The sequence below is a fragment of the Melanerpes formicivorus genome, unplaced genomic scaffold (genome assembly GCF_026170545.1).
Source record: "Melanerpes formicivorus ecotype bairdi unplaced genomic scaffold, bMelFor1.0.p_v2 SCAF_6, whole genome shotgun sequence".
In the NCBI taxonomy this organism is placed as follows: domain Eukaryota; kingdom Metazoa; phylum Chordata; class Aves; order Piciformes; family Picidae; genus Melanerpes; species Melanerpes formicivorus.
In genome coordinates this window covers 1,387,324-1,407,004 of record NW_027142358.1, presented here as the reverse complement: position 1 = coordinate 1,407,004, position 19,681 = coordinate 1,387,324, and the positions used below count along the sequence as shown (strand labels likewise).

Below are 19,681 nucleotides of genomic sequence, written 5' to 3'. Positions count from 1 at the left end.
CATTGAGGGTTGGTGACTTAACCACCTCCCTAGGCAGCTCATTCCAATGCCTGATAACTCTTGCTGGGGAGAAAAGAGTCTTCACAGAACTGAGTAGAATAGCATAGCATAGCATAGCATACAATACAGTACAATACAATGCAATACAATACACCAGTTGGAAAAGACCTTTGAGGTCATCGAGTCCAACCTATCATCCAACCCCATCTAATCAACTAAACCATGGCACCAAGCGCCCCATCCAGTCTCTTCCTAAACACCCCCAGTGATGGTGACTCCATCACCTCCCTGGGCAGCCCATTCCAATGGCCAATCTCTCTTTCTATGAAATACAGAATATTATTGGAAGGATAAATGGAAGTGCTATTTGTAATTAATCCTGCTGTGCAAAGCATATACTCAGAAATCCACAGGCAACAGTTATCCAAGTACCTTCTTAGGTTGGCCAAAGTTTTCACAAATCTCCCTCCAAAATCCCAGGCTCGAATGCCCACCCCCCCATACCTCCCTGCTACTGTGTTCCCCACCAGGCCTGAAATGACACAGCTGGGAATTCAGCTTTGCTCAGGCTGCCAGCAGGCTGCTCAAGACTGAAAACCCTCCCCCATACCAAACAGGAGACAAGGGAGCCACGTTGGGAAGGGAGCAGGGAGAGGAGAAGGATTCAAAACTGGCAGTGCAGTCAATTTGCTATTGGAGATGCAGGGCATTATTGCAATGATATAACAGACTCCTATGTCCTCCCATGCGGCTGGACTCTGGCCCTCAACCTTGAGTCCTGTGTCCAGTTCTGGGCTCCTCAGTTTAGGAAAGATGTTGAGTTGCTGGAACATGTCCAGAGAAGGGCAACAAAGCTGGGGTGGGGTGTGGAGCACAGCCCTATGAGGAGAGGCGGAGGGAGCTGGGGTTGTTTAGCCTGGAGAAGAGGAGGCTCAGGGGAGACCTTATTGCTCTCTACAACTACCTGAAGGGAGGTTGCAGCCAGGTGGGGGTTGGTCTCTTCTCCCAGGCAACCAGGATCAGAACAAGAGGACACAGTCTCAAGCTGCACCAGGGGAGGTTTAGGCTGGATGTTAGGAACAAATTCTTCATAGAAAGAGAGATTGACCATTGGAATGTGCTGCCCAGGGAAGTGGTGGAGTCACCATCGCTGGAAATGTTTAGAAAGAGACTGAAAGAGGTAGTTAGTACTGTGGTTTATGTTTTTTAAGGGCACCCTATCTCAAACCATGACAGAGTGTTGTAAAGGTATTGATGCACCTAGCTCATAATGAAGAAAACTTCATGGCAATAAAAATTTGAATTTCTACCATAATATTTTAAGGAGATTTTTTTTTTTGCACTTTCTCCCCCACTTTTCTAATACTTAAATAATATGACAAGTTTTAAGATATTACAAAGACTGTCCATTGTGACAAAGCCAAAGTTCATTTACTGAGCAGTCCTAACTATGAAATAATAACACTTTACTTTTTACTAATCATAATGCCTGTACCTTGAGCTGTGAAATGCTCCATCATCAGCCACATCTGGGCTTGTTTTTTCCTCTGAAATCAACTTGTAAATAACTGCCTGTAGATGAGCTCACATTTCCTTGTTACTGCTACTTTTACTAATATTTTGTTCATAATTCTCTGGTTCATTGGTTTGCAAACTCTGTCTTTAGACCACAGAATTTAAAACAGTCTTCAGCAATTCACAGGAACCTCCTCAGTTGTTGCAGGGTTTTCAGTCAAATGTTTGATGAAATAGCTATGAAAATAATGAGATCCAGATGCTGCCTGTCATTTAAAAACTTCATGAGCATCATCTTCAGACTGTGTGCTTAAAAGAATCCAGGTAATTATATATGTTCCTCAGTTTTTAGATCTCGGTGAAAAATCTCATGCTTGCCATAACAATTGTGGCCAAGAAGGCCAGTGCCATTCTGGGGTGTATTAGAAGAGGTGTGGTTAGCAGGTTGAGAGAGGTTCTCCCCCCCTCTCTACTCTGCCACGGTGAAGCCACATCTGGAATATTGTGTCCAGTTCTGGGTCCCTCAGTTTAAGAAGGACCTCAGGGAACTGCTTGAAATAGTCTGCTGCAGAGCCCCAAAAATGATTAATGGAGTGGAATGTCTTCCTTACAAGGAGAGCTGGGACTCTCTAGCTCGGAAAAGAGAAGACTGAGGGGTGACCTTATTTATGTTTATAAATATGTAAAGGGTGAGTGCCAAGAGGATGGAGCCAGGCTGTGCTTGGTGATGCCCAATGACAGGACAAGGGGAAATGAGTGGAAATAGAGTCATAGGAAGTTCCATGGAAACATGAGGAAACATTTTTTTGCTGTGAGGGTGAGGCACTAGAACAGGCTGCCCAGGGGTGTTGTGGAGTCTCTTAGTCTGGAGATATTCAAAACCCACCTGGATGCATTCCTGTGTAATCTGGTATAGGTGATCCTGCTCTGGCAGGGGGTTTGGACTGGATGATCCTTCAAGGTCTCTTCCAACCACTAGCATTCTGTGATAACATTTAAAACATACTTACTCCAATGACAGAGTGAAATTCGTGTCACCTACCTAACTTTCTAAAAGTAGCCATAATTAACATTCAAGCTCTTTTGATAGTCAATAGAGAGAACCCAGGGTTACTCTTCTGACCTCTGTGCATATTTGTCTTAGAAAAAGATCGATAATCTTCAGAAAGTTTTAGTCAATACAAGAGTAAGCCTAGACTATTAGAAACATTGAGCTGAATAAAATTTTTCTTTTTGTGGGCTTTTTTTTAGCCTAGAATGGTGGGTTTTTTTTATTATTTTAAGTACAGTACAAGGAAAAAAACGAATTCTTATTGCTGACTCTTAAGAAAAGATACACAAACCGCTTTGAACTTCTGTGAAGTTTATTCTCGAATGCTCTTTCTTTACATTTAAAAAGAGGCATATAAATAGTTAGTGCTGGAGTATTTTGAGGCTCATTCTCTTCTCATTGCATTTAGCAAAAATGCAAGCATTGTTAGTCCATAGCAAAGACTTAACAGTAAATGACTTTTTGTTTTGTCACAATGGACAAGTAATGTGGGACACCAACATACTTCAACGTAACAATGAAAATGAGGCATCGGATGACTGTTAGATACAGATGATAGAGGCATGAATCAAGCAGCTGCTCTGAAAGTTCAAAATAATTATCCTGACTGAAAATAGGCCTCGTGGTAACCCCCTAACTTTGATGTAAAACAAGCGGAATTTATTTTGGTCACAAATGAATAAGATTCATGACATTTGGAAATGGAGCTTGGTTTCGAAAGCAACATTTTTGCTGATGGAGAGGAACATGAATAAGACTATTCTCAAAACCTCTTACTGGAACTGGAGAACAATTGCTAGAAAGAATCTGAGAGGGATGAACTGCCTGTGCAATGAAGAGGTGAGAGTATGAATTTTAGAGTCAGCATGAATAGAGAATCCCCTAAATAGAAAAATGGTGGGAAGGCTGGCTGTGATAGGGCTGACGTTGCAATCATGAGGGAGGTTTCTACTCTAACTTTAAAAGTGATTCCAAGAAGTAAAAATAGAGTAACACCATTAAATGAGGTTTCTATTCACAAAATCAGTTAGTGCAGTTCAGTAATAAAAAATTATGATGAAAATGTGCCAACTCAGGCATGTAATTGTCTCTTTACCTTTTGGTGTAATGAAGGTCTTGAAGTAATGTTGCTGGTGGAAGTGAACGGTTGACAAATAATTTCTTAACTGTAGTTTTCAAGGTTTTTATTAATGCATACGTGGTTGTGCATACAGCCAGCCATTTATTCTGTGAATGAAGAAGCTTTTCATGTTTTTGTTAGCCATCCTTTGCTATTAAACACGTTAATTTTCTGGTTTATGGCTTTACTCTTCCTTCAGATTTAGTGATTATCCGTCCATTGTCATTTCATGTTTGCCGTAAGAATTCCCTATTCCCTTAATTAAGTACATGATGACACCTTTTGATGTCCATTGCCATAGTTGTCAGCATCATTTATTATTCTTAGATCTCAGGGGATAATAAAAAACAAGAAAAGAACACTTTAGTCACTGATCCTCACCTAGCATTTATAAAATGTGGGAATTAGGGTGTAGGTGGGAATGAGACTGTTATGAGTGGGAGTCTGGTTGCCTGCTCTGTTTGTATGGCAGTCTGACATACATTGGAGTACTTTTGGCATAGAACTTTTGCTAAACTTTAAAGCCAAAATCCTAGATAAATTTCTCAGAAGTTCTGTATACGTAGGAAAATCTTTTGCCATGGTGGTTAGTTTCAGAAATGTGTTTTAGAAAACTAGGTGACAGAAGCCATGGGACAATGGCCAGTGACCAAAGTTATAAAACCCATGTATGCATCCAGTTCTGTATGGTCTTACTCCTTTTCTAAGAGCTCAGGTTCAGTTTTGCATCTGTTGAGAGATGCAGTGAGCTGAGGTGGCTCAGCTAGAAAGAACTGAGGAAAGGAAGAAGCCAGCCCAAAAGGAAAGTGGGTGTCTAGAATTTTCTCCAGCCTGACTCTCAAATTACATAATAAAACCCCTTCATTGAAAGAAGCTTTAAGGTGGCTGGCACCATCGTTTCTGATTTTCTTTTTTATTAGGGCATGACTGCACAATTTTAAATCACATGTCTACATAGTATTTCCCAGGGAACTTTCCTCTGCATTGCACAGAATGAATTTGCTTGTGGGGGATGAATCAGTGATCATGTAATGGAATGATGAATGCATGTTCCTTTCCTGTTTTGTTGTAAAAGGGGGAAAAATTACAATGGCTGATGGAGGGAACTGCAAAATAAGAGCGATCGTATGTAGTGTTACGTAATTCAGAACATGACCAAAAAAATCCAACTGTAGGTATTTCAGATTGGCTACTCATGATTAATGGATGTTTTTGTCCTTGGTTATTGTTTCATTTCCTGTTCTATAAAATAGGACTAATGTCGGCTCATCTCAGAGTAATGTTCTAACAAATTCATTAACTTTTCTGAGGAACTCAGAAAATGATCGTGATGAATACTATGGAAAGCTACATTAGAAATTAATTCTGTCTTTAGAAAAGGGTTTGTGTAATATGCAGTAAATGAGGCATGGGCTCAACATGAGTACTGAACATAGAACAAAGTGTTGAATAGCTGCCTATTAAGTGAGCGTTCACCCAAAAGTAATGCACAGGCACCCTTGATCGTAGCGGTTTATTTTACACTGTTAATAGTCCCTTTTAACATAGCTTTTTGTCTGTATAACTTGATCAGTAATTGATGCTAAACATACCCAATTTTGAAAGAAAAAAAAATTTAAAAGAATTACCAATATGTGTCTGTAATGTATACAACCCTGTATAAAATGTATACAATCCATAGTGTATTACTATGGATTTTATATATCTATATTTAATTCTCTATGTGGTATAACGCGTATAAATGTTCCGGTTATACTTGCAGAGTTGTAGTGAAGCTGAGAACTCCTGAAGTAGAATTTCAAATCAAGATTTCTCTCTGGCCTTTACTCTTTTGGGGACATTCTGACATTTTGGAAAACACAAAGTTTTCCTTCAAATTGAAGTCTTGACTGTGGGAATAGATCTGTTCCTTGTTGGATCTGAATATAAAACTCCCATATTAAGCCATATTAACCATATTAAAAGCCATGGGCCTTCATTACAGAGAGAGAGAGAGAACAGTTTCTTGAAAATTAACAGCACTTCTAGGATTGGGTTGCTAGGAATTTTATTTTCCTCATTTAATTAAATGGCTTTCTGCACCTAATTATTGTTGTGTTCTCACACGCAGTCATTACTGACATTTCGAATTGATTTTAATTCTTCTTTTGACTGGGAAAGCAGTCAAGGGCTTTGAAAATAAATAAATAAATAAAAATAGAGATGTGAAGAGACTCAGTAACTGTAAGTCCTTGTTATATTTGACCGCTGATGATGTCAGGATGGTATTGTGGTCTTATCTCCCAGTGTTCTTTTTCTACTTTATTGAATGACTTTTAATACAAAATGAAGCAACATGCCTGGAAACAGAAATTAGACTGTAGGAATCCCCTCTCCCTCCCTGCTGACTGCCAGTGTCATTTGACTTCCTCTGGTCTCCTTCTCTCTGTGAAAATTGAAACTTTTTTCCCTGCCGCTGTGAACCCTTCTGCTGCTTCTCCCTTGCCTACACTAATGTGATGGGTCACAGACTCTGCTAGGGAAAAAAAGGAGGAATTGGGATTAATACTATGAGAAAGAAGGCAAACTACAAGATGCTTTCCTGGTGAGAGCACTGAGGCTGTGCCACATTGAGGTGGTGGCTGAAGTTTGTGCTGAACTCCGTGGTAGCTGTGCTTAGGATGCGCTGGGCTCACTGACGGAGAAACTTTGGCTTCAAAATATCCAGCTTGTGGATTCTAAATACTGTGTATGGTGGGGAATTAAGATCTGGGCTGTGGGCTCTGAGTCTATGTAGGAGATTTCTACATCCTCAAGAACATTTCCTGTGAAACTTTAGACATAAAAATTCAGGGAATTTATAGGTTTTGGCTGTTTAAATTCTGTCTGGCTGCCACTTGATTCACCTGTATTTTATATCAGATGAAGGTCTGGGATGTGTATCTGAGCCAAAAAGACATTTTACAGCCATTTGTAGCAGCACATAGGAAGGGATGCTGTGATGAGATAATGGTTTTGTCTCTTTCCTTTCCTCATTGATGTAGGGCATCTCTGAATATCATTAAAAAAAATAAAATATGTATTTTAAGTGGGAAAATGTAAACATGGAGGATATTGATGGCATGGGGAAAAAATAAACCATGCTGGATATTAAGATTTTACACAACTCAGGTGAGCAGATCCACAAATAAGATGAACTGCTGCCTTCTATATATTTCCAAAAGATAAGGGATATGTAGAAGAGGAAGTAAATGTCTGAAAAAAAAAGGTGTATTTCAGGTAAATTATTTTTCAGCTTACTTTTTTTTTAAAAACAACAACAAAAAAAGTAGCCCTCATTCTGGAAATCATTAACACCTTGAGTGCTGCGTCCAGTTCTGGGACCCTCAGTTTAGGAAAGATGTTGACTTGCTGGAACATGTCCAGAGAAGGGCAACAAAGCTGGGGAGGGGTTTGAAACACAAACCCTATGAGGAGAGGCTGAGGGAGCTGGGGTTGCTTAGCCTGGAGAAGAGGAGGCTCAGGGGAGACCTTATTGCTGTCTACAACTACCTGGAGGGAGGTTGTAGCTAGGCGGAGGTAGATCTCTTCTCCCAGGCAACCAGCACCAGAACAAGAGGACACAGTCTCAAGCTGTGCCAGGGGAGGTTTAGACTGGATGTTAGGAAGAAATTCTTCATAGAGAGAGTGGTTGCCAATTGGAATGGGCTGCCTGAGGAGGTGGTGGAGTTGCCATCATTGGAGGTGTTTAGGAGGAGACTGGATGGGGTGCTTGGTGCCATGGTTTAGTTGATTAGATGGTGTTGGATGATGGGTTGGACATGATCTTGAAGATTTCTTCCTACCGGGTTCGGTTTGGTTCTGTTCTATTCCATTCCATTCCATTCCATTCCATTCCATTCCATTCCATTCCATTCCATTCCATTCCATTCCATTCCATTCCAAACACTTTTTATATATTTGTGTTGAGAGTACATCAGAAGTACTTAGGGAGAATCAAGCATTTTCCTCTGTAATCCACAAAAATAATTCCATACATTTGTATAATTAATTTTTGGATGTTAATAGCCTTTTAATAGCCTTTTGATTGCTATCTCTTAGGGAAGCGTTGTTTAAATTTGTTTATCTTCAGAGTTCACCAGGTTGTGAAAAGGGTTTTGAAGTCCTATTTCTCTAGATCAGACAAATGAAAATGATAAGATTATTTTTATCGAGGTGCTGCTCATCTGGCAGTTTGGTATGTTTAGCATTTGTTATCTGTGTTTTCATTCTCATCCCATGCTACAATATAAATGCAATGAATTTTTTCTTTTACTTTCTGCTTGTATGTGATCCAAATTTCTTTCCTAATTGAGGCAATCTGTTCTCTGTGTGGCTTTGTAAACAGAAACACTGAAGGACAGTCTCATGTGTTTACGTAAAGGATAAAAATACTTCTGGTGGCTTTTTAAAGGTTTAAAGCAGAAAAAAATACAGAAGGAATAAAATCTCAGCCTTCTTAATATTTCTGATTGGAAAGATACACAACAATATATACCAACAGACTCTACTGAATGTGCTCTTAAATAGCTATTTCAACATTTATCACGTTAGTATTGGTGGATGAAAAGCTCAACATGAGCCAGCAGTGTGCACTTGCAGGCCAGAAAGCCTATGACATCCTGGGCTGTATCAAGAGAGCCATAGCCAGCAGGTTGAGGGAGGTGATTCTCACCTGGAGTATCCATTTCTGGAGCTCCCATTATAGGAAGGATCTGGACGTGCTGGAATGTGTCCAGAGAAGGGCCATGAGAATAATTAGAGGGCTGGTGCTCCTCTCCTATGAGTACAGACTGAGAGAATTGGGGGTTATTCAGTCTGGAGAAGAGAAGGCTCTGAGGAGACCTTATTGTGGTCTTCCAGTATTTGAAGGGGGCTACAAGAAAGCTGGGGAGAGACTTTTTAGGGTGTCAGGCAGGGATAGGACTAGCGGGAAGGGAACAAAAATAGAAATTCAGATTGGATGTTGGGAAGAAGTTCTTCCCCATGAGGGTGGTGAGACACTGGCACAGGTTGCCCAGGGAGGTGGTGGAAGCCTCATCCCTGGAGGTTTTTAAGGCCAGGCTGGATGTAGCTCTGAGCTACCTAATGTAGTGTGAGGTGTCCCTGGCCATGGCAGGGGGGGTTGGAACTTGATGATCCTTGAGGTCTCTTCCAACCCTAACAATTCTATGATTCTATGATCTATTGTACTTTTGGCTATTTCTATATTTAACTATTCAGAACTGGTCATACTCTTGCTACACAGCTTTGTTTTGTGTCTATATCCAGGCTAAGCTGTCTAGGTTGACTGGCACTACAGAATTGAGAAATATGATGTGTTGTACTGTTGTAAATACTTAGTTTGTTTATGTGCACTTATGATATATTGGCATAGATGATGTTTTAGGGTTATGCTCAGGAAGAGCTTGGCAGTGGGAAGGGAAGCCGCCTGCTGCAGTTTGCAGAAGATGAAGCCTTCTGGAGGAGAGGGAGGTAGTATTTTCCCTGAGAGCTGCTGAGTACATGTTGGGGAATTCTCCTATGGTATAGGCTGAAACATGGGAGAAAGGAAAGAAGGAGAGGCAGATAGCAGCCGTATGCAATAGATAGAGGAGACACTTTACAATCTCTTTTAAACTCTACTTCCACTTTGAATTTCCATTGCATTTGTTCTACTCATTTACATTCTAATAAAAGCAAGCTCCAGAGCATTCCAGAGATTTAGGATGTTCTGTGTCCTGACTATGCAAACTGGGAAGAAGCATTTGCTCAGCATCAGGTCTTTCATTTCCACTGCTGAATCATATAACTGCACCGGCAGTGCTCTCTGCTTCCTTCAAGTCATACACATTCTAGGTATTTTCCTTGAATTAGAATTGTCTGTGAAGTGATGCCTTTCTACTTTGCAGCCTCCACTCTGTGGTCAAGTCAGGGATTTAGTGGTTTGTCCCTCTCAAATGCAGGTCTCTGTGGAATAAAAAGTCATAATTTGTGTGTGTTAGTGCTAAAATACCTGTTCCTTTGGAATAGTTTAGTGAAGATCTTCTCTTCCCATTTTATATGACTGTCTTGGTCTTATTTAAAGGTCCTTTGGCACCTTTGAAGAATGCCAAGGTGAATACCATGTGTTTGCTCTCAGAACTCTTCTGGAATATCACAAACTGTGTTGTTTAAGACTCTTGGAGTACTACAGAGGGGCTAATGGCTACAGTGCAGGATATATAACTATCTTTGATACTGCTAATGGCATAGCTAATTATCCATTAACTAATGGAATAATTACTTAACAAATTAATAACACCATAAAATACTTCTGGATATCTTGAGCATAAAGAGTGCCACACTTAGTGTTTACTTAATCTTACTGTTTTTCGTGGTTTCCTGTTTTAACTGTAGTGTAAATAAAAATGGAAGTAATTTTCTGATTTGTTACAGGTGGTAGAGTTATGAGGAACTGCATAGTTTAACAACTTTTACCAATGTAAGACTTCAGCAAGTAAAACACAAATCAGTAAAGAGAAGAAAACAGCAACAAACCTCAGTGGGGGGAAAAAAATAAAGTAGTCATATTGTTTTAAGAGTAAATAACTTTACTGAAAAAAAAACCACAAAACCCCAACCAAAATCAATCAAACAAACAACAACAAAAATCCCCACAACACCACCCCCACCTCACCCCCCCAAACTTATGTGCAGAAAAGCTGTCCATTCATTTCACTGGGAGACAAGTCCTGTGTCTATCCCTTATTTTCTCTTATAGAATCACAGAATTGTCAGGGTTGGAAGAGACCTCAAGCATCATCCAGTTCCACATTCCACTACATCAGGTTGCCCAGAGCCACATCCAGCCTGGCCTCAAAAACTTCCAGGGGGGCTTCCGCCAGCATTTTGGGCAACCTGTTCCAGTGTCTCACCACCCTTATAGTGAAGAGCATCTTCCTAACATCTAATTTAAATCTACCCTCCTCTAGATTGGGTCCATTCCCCCTAGTCTATCCAGACCTAGTCCTATTCAGACCTGATACCCTAAAAACTCCCTCCCCTGCTCTCCTGTAGGCCCCCTTCAGATACTGGAAGGCCACAATAAGGTCTGCTCGGAGCCTTTTCATCTCCAGACTGAATAACCCAAACTCTCTTAGCTAGTCTTCATAGGAGAGGTGCTCCAGCCCTAATGAGATCTGAATTACATCTCCCTGGTGTTTTTTGGCTAACTCTCTGCATCTCTGAGGCAGCACAATCTGAGCTTAGAAGATGACTATGGTGTTTTAAAATATGTTTTTCCATATATTGTGAGCATATCAACAGTATCCTGTGCAGAAGGTCTGCTTGCACTGCTTCTTGCATGTTCACAGCCTCTGTAGTACAGACTATCTGTAGGAGTGCATGCTGTAGTGCTAGCACACCCTACACCTACTAGAACTCTCTTTGCAAAGAATCATGCTAAAGCAGTCATTGTATTTTGTGGAACCCCAAGTTGACCAGATCAGGAGATTTAGCCCATCTGTAATTTCATTTCTCACCTTTAGGTCCTGCTGCTCATGGTTATTAAAGAGTTTATTAATCCCTTTAACAGAGGACAATCTCTAATGGCCATTTTTGCTGTCCTGCTGCCTTTGAATATGTCTTGGTGCAATGTAACCTTACTGTCAAATATGTAGATATGGCACACTGTTACTAATAGTGTCAATGAGACTTTATTAATTAGATTTGCCTAGTTATAGAAGTGTAGTCTAGTATTAATAAATAAATGGGGCCTTTTAATATTTATTCATCTTTTGCCTTTGTAAGCTTGCAAAAAACTGATCAAAACTCGTTATCTAGGACATCTAGATCAATTTAGTCTAATTTGAATAATGAAACTGTGATGGCAAATAATAAAGTGGACTTTTCAGCTTCAATGGTCATGGTGATTCCTTTCATATATCTCCTTTATTTTCTGATTTTCTTCCATACTCAGTGTAAAAGAAACCTCAACAAACTCTTTTCTTTAACTATTAGGACAATGCAGTGGGCTTCATTGCTCAGTAAACCTGTTTTTTCCTCCTTCTGTGTCAGGCTTCCCATGGGATGCAGTAGAGGTTTTTTTTTTCAGGTGATGTGTTTCTGCAGAAAAGGTGATTGTCAGCAGTAAGCAAACTACTGAGTCCAACAAAAAGCTGACACAGCTTTTTCCTGCTTTGAATTTATCTATCTTTCCCTCTCTATGTATTTACAGATTTTGGCTTTATGATCACATATTTTTTATTTATAACCCACTGCTTGTGTGGTATTGGTGACTAGTAGAATGCCATCAAGAAAGGGATCAAAATAGGGCTTCAAAACTGTTCACTGGGGTGTAGCATCAAAGATGACTTACATGTAGCCATGTTTGAACATGCACAAAATAATTGTATCATGTGTGTTTACAAGATACCTCCTTATTTCCTGTGACAGGAGTTAGAAGCAGACTCTGATCACTGTAAAACCATAGTGGTCAAAGAGTAGATTTATTCTGTTGAATCTAAGGTATCTGCCCCTGCCACAGCCCATCTAAGATTTATCTACCACATTCACTTCTGGTTCACAACTGACTGTTACACAAGGATTATTAATCTGATACAGCAGTTTACATTGCTGTGGGCTCTACTGATCCTTGACTATCTGACTGCACTAAGCACTGCCTGCTAGGACTCTGTGTGACACCCTCTGTTAAGTGTAGCAACAGTCACCCCTGGTAACTGCTGCTTTTTCTTGCATAATGGAGTTGCTGAAAACCTGCTTCACCCTGACAAATTCACCTTCACCTTGCATAAAGTGTTCCTTTTCAGACATTCCTGGTGCTGTGACCCAACTATGGGTTAATCTCATTCCTCCAGCTTTAGAGACACAATGTGATGGCTCAAAACTTATGTCTTTGGACTTGTCCCAGTCATTTTATGCTTCTGCCAGGAAGGTTAAACATGGTTTGGGACATCCAAAGCAGAGTCCTTTCTTCCTTCTGTGCCAACTTTTGTTGGCCATCAGGGCAATGCTGTTAGTGTGCAGTGACAGAAATGGCAGGAACAGGAACTGCCTGACAGATTCCACTCCTTTGGTAAGTTGAAAGAAAAATGTGTGGAGCAAAAGCTGTTTGGAAGTGAACTAGAATCTTTCTGAGGCAATACTAAACTGTCACCTGCTTTTTCAGAGAGCAGCCAGGCAGAGAGGGACCTGGGGGTACTGGTCGATGGTAGGCCGAACATGAGCCTGCAGTGTGCCCAGGCAGCCAAGAGGGCCAATGGCATCCTGGCCTGCATCAGGAACAGTGTGGCCAGCAGGAGCAGGGAGGTCATTCTCCCCCTGTATACTGCACTGGTTAGGCCACACCTCGAGTACTGTGTCCAGTTCTGGGTCCCTCAGTTTAGGAAGGATGTTGACTTGCTGGAATGAGTCCAGAGAAGAGCAACAAAGTTAGTGAGGGGTTTGGAATACAAGCCCTATGAGGAAAGACTGAGGGAGCTGGGGTTGCTCAGCCTGGAGAAGAGGAGACTCAGGGGTGACCTTATCACTCTCTACAACTACCTGAAGGGAGGTTGTAGACAGGCGGATGATGGTCTCTTCTCCCAGGCAGCCAGTACCAGAACAAGAGGACACAGTCTCAGGCTGCGCCAGGGGAGGTTCAGGTTGGATGTTAGGAAGAAGTTCTATACAGAAAGAGTGATTGTGCTATGGAATGGGCTGCCCAGGAAGATGGTGGTGTCGCCGTCATTGGAGGTGTTCAGGAGGAGACTTGATGGGGTACTTGGTGCCATGGGTTAGCTGTTTGGGTGGGTTGGATTGGTTGATGGGTTGGCCATGATGATCTTGAAGGTCTCTTCCAACCTGGTTTGGTTTGGTTTGGTTTGGTTTCTTTTAAGAGACGTTTATAACATTTGCCACATGCAAAATCTCTTAGAATTTTGAACATTTAGAAAAGATGTTCTCCAAGGTCACATAATCTCTATTCAAGATTTCACTGTGCCATTTTGTTGTTAGCAGTGGTATTTCCTTATAATATCATGTCTTCGTACTAGATAACTCTTCTCTAGGTGCAACTTTTCCCCCCAAAGTTCTAAAAGGTGTTAGAGTGATGTGGCTGTGTAACCCATTTCTGTAAGTGTATGGCTGTAAAATTAAAATATTTAAGTACATTTTGAAGAGAATATTTTAATAATCATAATAAAATTAGGGAACTGATAATACACTAACATTACTTGATTACAAAATGGTATTATTGCAAGTTGTATGTAACAGTTGCTCTGACTCCATGATACAATCTATTTCTTAATTTAGTTTTATTATTACTTTTTTTTTGTTACTGCTTCACTTGAATTTAATATTTTTATATTTTTGTTTTTATTCCTCCAAGACATTGTAGTTCAAATACTTACAGTGAATTGCATGGCATTAACAAGTCCAAGTGCCAGGTGCTGCACTTTGGCCACAACCCCATGCAGACCTACAGGCCAGGGTCAGAGTGGCTGGAGAGCAGCCAGGCAGAAAGGGACCTGTGGGTACTGATTGACAGCTGGCTGAACACGAGCCAGCAGTGTGCCAAGGTGACCAAGAAAGCCAATGGCATCCTGGCCTGGATCAGAAATAGGGTGGCCAACAGGAGCAGGGAAGTCATTCTGCCCCTGTACTCAGCACTGGTTAGGCCACACCTTGAGTCCTGTGTCCAGTTCTGGGCCCCTCAGTTTAAGAAGGACATTGAGACTCTTGAATGTGCCCAGAGAAGGGCAGCAAGGCTGAGGAGAGGCCTTGAGCACAGCCCTCTGAGGAGAGGCTGAGGGAGCTGGGGTTGTTTAGCCTGGAGAAGAGAAGGCTCAGGGGAGACCTTTTTGCTGTCTACAACTACCTGAAGGGAGGTTGTAGCCAGGTGGGGGTTGGTCTCTTCTCCCAGGCAACCAGCATCAGAACAAGGGGACACAGTCTCAAGCTGAACCAGGGGAAGTTTAGGCTGGAGGTGAGGAGAAAGTTCTTCACAGAGAGTGTTGTTAGCTGTTGGAATGTGCTGCCCAGGGAAGTGGTGGAGTCACCATCCCTGGAGTTGTTCAAAAAAGGCTTGGATGTGGCACTTGAAGCCATGGTTTAGTCATCATGAGGTGATAGGTATTGGGTAATAGGTTGGACTTGATGATCTCTGAGGTCTTTTCCAGCCTGGTTGATTCTGTGATGATAATTCCGACCTGTAGATTATTCCCTGCTTTTAAAAACAAAATGAATGACAAATGTGTAGGTACTCACATGACACATTAGATGTATTTAATTGAATCTATTGTCTTATTTTTATTTCTGTTTTGCTCACAGACAGCCTTTTGATTGATTACCAGTTTACCTTCAGCTTATTACAAGAAGATGATCGCCATCACACTGCCATAAACTTCATAGCAAACCCAGAACAGGTAAGAAAACGTTATGACCTGTAGACCAGTTTTGGAGAGTCACGGTTAAGCTTTCTATTGTAATTAAATGAAAAGTTAAAGAGCCCATAAGGTACTAGAGATATTTCAAATATTTTTGAGAACTAAAAGTTATTCCACTGCATCTGTTGAGAAAGTTTTTTAAATTGTAGATGCACTTGTGAGCAACTAATACTTTTAGTTTAATTTTAGTGTCAATTTTAGTTAATTTTAGTGTGGGATGATAGGTTGGACATGATGATCTTGAAGGTCTCTTCCAACCTGGTCTGGTCTGGTCTGGTCTATTCTTCTCTCCTCTCTCCTTCTCTCCTCTCTCCTCTCTCCTCTTCCCTTCCCTTCCCTTCCCTTCCCTTCCCTTCCCTTCCCTTCCCTTCCCTTCCCTTCCCTTCCCTTCCCTTCCCTTCCCTTCCCTTCCCTTCCCTTCCCTTCCCTTCCCTTCCCTTCCCTTCCCTTCCCTTCCCTTCCCTTCCCTTCCCTTCCCTTCCCTTCCCTTCCCTTCCCTTCCCTTCCCTTCCCTTCCCTTCCCTTCCCTTCCCTTCCCTTCCCTTCCCTTCCCTTCCCTTCCCTTCCCTTCCCTTCCCTTCCCTTCCCTTCCCTTCCCTTCCCTTCCCCAAAAAAGCCTGCTATTGTTTTATGCTTACTTGTACCTTGCTTTCACCGAAACAAAAGAGATTACCATTGGCTCTGAATTGTTATATTTATACTTGTGTTTAAAATGAAATGTGGAAGATGATTAAATGGCTATATTCAGTTACATCAAATAAGCTATATTCAGTACCTTCTGATCTATATTGTTAACTTACCTTTTTTTTTTTTTTTTCTTTAAATCTAGTCAAATAAAAATTTGGATATATCAATCAATGCATCAAACAACTTCAACCTCAATATTACATGGTCAATTGGCTCTACAGGTGAGCGTGAATTTTGGTATGATGACTCTCTTTCCATATGATTTCACGGTCCTTTAAGCTATTTTAACCTGATTGTCTTTTTGTTGCTAATTTTGCTAATGAAACTTTACCAAATGTATTCTTTTGCCATTATCACTATGCCATTATTAATTATATTATTTAAACCTCAGATGATAATTTGCAATCTGAACAAAGCTTCATTAATATGTTAACTTCCTCTTCTATTCAATTAAAATTACTTTGGTAGGAAAAGCTTGTAGTCTATTTAAATTTTTTAAATGAGGGTGTTATGAAATGCTGTGATTTTAATTAAGATAAATTGCTTCCTTAACTACTGCAGAGACTGAGATTTTATTTCTTTGTTTCAGTGTTCAAGCTAAAAATTTAATTATTAACCTTAACATTGATATCAAACAATAAAGTTCTTCTGTGTATGCTGATAAAAGGAGCTGCTTATCTATTTTTCTCCAACTTTGAACCTCATTACTCTCTTTTTTTTTGTTGTTTTAAGAAGGAAGAAAAGCTTTATTTAGGCAGTTTCCCTGCACTGGTCTATTGACTTTCTGAAAACACATCCAAGGAGAAGCATGATGCTTAAAATGAAATCCTACTGGAAAAAAAAAACCCAACAGAGCAAAACCAAAACCAAACTAAAGAAGGTTCAGTTTGTCTGATAAACTCATGAATTCCTTCACCAATATAATTCTGATCATAGTTATTCAATAGAATTTATTCCTTTAAGTTATCACAGTTACCCATATATTTGCATTATTGAAACTTTGTTGTGTTACTAAGCCCTTCATGAGCAATTAAAAATCTCCAGAAATAACATAAAATGCAGACAAATTCACTTTCAAGCTTTATTAACCCATGGGTTTTTGTTGAAATGGAATGTATATTCCTGGAGGAAAAATATTACCCTTTTAGATGAAGAATACCAACTTCCAAGATCTGTGCAACTTCTATCACTTCTAAGATTCATAGAATCAGTAAGGTTGGAAAAGACTTCAGAAATCACCAAGTCCAACCTATCACTCAACAGCTCATGACTAACTAAGCCATGGCTTCAAGTGCCATGTCCAATCCCTTTTTGAACACCGCCAGGGACAAGTGACTCCACCACCTCCCTGGGCAGCACATTCCAATGGCCAATTACTCCTTCTGGGAAGAACTTTCTCCTCACCTCCAGCCTAAACTTCCCCTGGCACAGCTTGAGGCTGTGTCCTCTTGTTCTCATGCTGCTTGCCTGGGAGGAGAGACCAACCCTCACCTAGATACAACCACCTTTCAGGTAGTTGTAGAGAGCAATGAGGTCTCCCCTGAGCCTCCTCTTCTCCAGGCTAAGCAACCCCTGCTCCCTCAGCCTCTCCTCACAGGGCTTGTGCTCCAGACCTCACCCCAGCTTCATTGCCCTTCTCTGGACATGTTCAAATGTCTCAATATCCTTCTTAAATTGAGGGGCTCATAATCTTATGAAACCAGAGTTTCTGTGACTTCTCAGTATATGAAACATATGCATTGTGCCACATAAGCTGTATAATGAATTACTAAAATTGTAGAATGAGTAGAGCAAAAGTAATTAAAGAGTGTGGAATTTCACCTTTGCACCGTCAATGATGTATAATATTTGTGTATATATGTGTGTGTATATATATATATGTGTGTATATGTATATATACATGGCTTGTTTGTTTTTGTTTTTAGCTGGCACGATATCTGGAGAAGAGATTCCTGTTGTTTCTAAGGCTAACATTAAGGAATACAGAGACAGCTTTTCCTGTGAAAAATTTAACTTTCGGAGCAACCCAAACATCACTTTCTATGTCTATGTCAGCAATTTCTCCTGGCCAATTAAAATACAGGTTAGTATGACTGTTTTGTGCTTATAGAGGTATTGAAGGTATTGACATCATAGCTTTGCATTGAATTTCATGTTTGCATGCACACAGAAAGTATACAAACAGAATTATCTGCATGCTCTGGTTTTGGTGTATACAAATTATATTATGATGCTTTTGCTTTCAGTAGTGAATGAGACTTCAAACTGTTGACTTTAAAATGTGAAGTTAGAATTATAGAAGAGAAATATTTATTTGTAATATCTTCAGGAGAAGCAACATGCAGCAGCATGGATTCAGTTACTGATATGGAATGGGGATTTGTATAGTAGTTTCTTGAATTAGCCACCTTTGCCTTTCTGTGATCATTAGTGCTCTGTATTCTAGTACAGGGTTTTGAATGTCATGGAACTTGGCCTGTACATAAATGCTCTTTGGACACTGAACTATTTGCACCATAGTCATTTCCACTAATGCAGTCATGCTGCATTGGCCAGATCGTGATGGTTAAAAACGTAGTGGTATGTTAACTCACTACTGAGTCACCATCATTGGAGGTGTTCAAGAGGAGGCTTGATAGGGTGCTTGGTTGCATGGTTTAGTTGATTAGGTGGTGTTGGATGATAGGTTGGACACGATGATCTTGAAGGTCTCTCCCAACCTGGTTCGGTTCCATTCCATTCCATTCCATTCCATTCCATTCCATTCCATTCCATTCCATTCCATTCCATTCCATTCCATTCCATTCCATTCCATTCCATTCCATTCCATTCCATTCCATTCCATGCTTCTCTGAATTCTGTTAGAGCTAAGTAAATTACTGTGGCTTCCTTGAGAGGAATAAGTAAGAGAGCAACATGAAATTTGGCACGTGTTTTACACAGCTTGTTAAGAACTCAGTAATTCAGCACATCCAGAAATTTTTAAACACAATCTGAATTCCAGTCTCCCATTTTTATATTATTCATTGTGTCTTGTCAAAATATATTATATAAGGAATGAGTTCCTAAGGAAGGAACTTGTAACTGATACTGCTATGTTATTGATATGCATTTCACCACAATCCTCTTATGGTAGCACTGAGCCCAAGATTACATGTGTCTCTCATTAGGAAGGTTTGGGTGTTGAAGCTGGAGTTACTGCTCTTATCATTTCACTTTCTATAGAAGGAGAGCAGTCTCCATTGTACAAGACATTTCACACAGGGTCATTCAGGTTGTTTGGAAAAGACTCTCAGGATCACCAAGTCCAACCAACAACCCTACTCTACAAGGTTCACCCCTAAACCATATCCCCAAGCACCACATCCAAACAATCTTTAAACACATTCAGGGTTGGTGGCTCAGTCACCTCCCTGGGCAGCACATTCCAATGCCTGACCACTCTTTCCCTGAAAAAAAATATTCCTAATGTCCAGTCTAAACCTAGCCAGTCACAGCTTGAGGCCATTCCCTCTTGTTCTAGCACCAATCACCTGTGAGAAGAGACCAGCACCAGCCTCTCTAAAACATCCTTTTCAGGTAGAGAGCAATGAGGTCTCTGCTCAGCCTCCTCTTTTCCAAACTGAACAGCCCGAGCTCCTTCAGTCATTCTTCATAAGATTTATTCTCCGGGCCCTTCATCAGCTTTGTTGCCCTCCTCTGCACTCACTGCAGTAGCTCCACATCTCTCTTTCATTGAGGTGCCCAAAACTGGACACAATACTCAAGGTGTGGCCTCACCAGAGCTGAGTACAACTCTGTTTAATTTTCAGTCAAATTCACCTATATTATCTCTATTTTTGCATTCAGTTATCTTCAAGATTTTCATGACTACAAGGAAAAACT

General features: G+C 40.6%; 1 protein-coding gene across 2 annotated transcripts in view; it reads left to right on the top strand.

Annotated features, from left to right (window-relative positions):
- ATRNL1 (attractin like 1) overlaps positions 1-19,681 on the top strand; it is a 618,199-nt gene that overhangs the window by 232,321 nt on the left and 366,197 nt on the right. For both annotated transcript variants that reach the window (XM_068139299.1, XM_068139300.1), the window contains exons 22-24: positions 14,994-15,088; positions 15,939-16,017; positions 17,722-17,879. In XM_068139299.1, the coding sequence (XP_067995400.1) occupies positions 14,994-15,088; positions 15,939-16,017; positions 17,722-17,879 (332 nt within the window). The remainder of the gene's footprint in view (positions 1-14,993; positions 15,089-15,938; positions 16,018-17,721; positions 17,880-19,681) is intronic.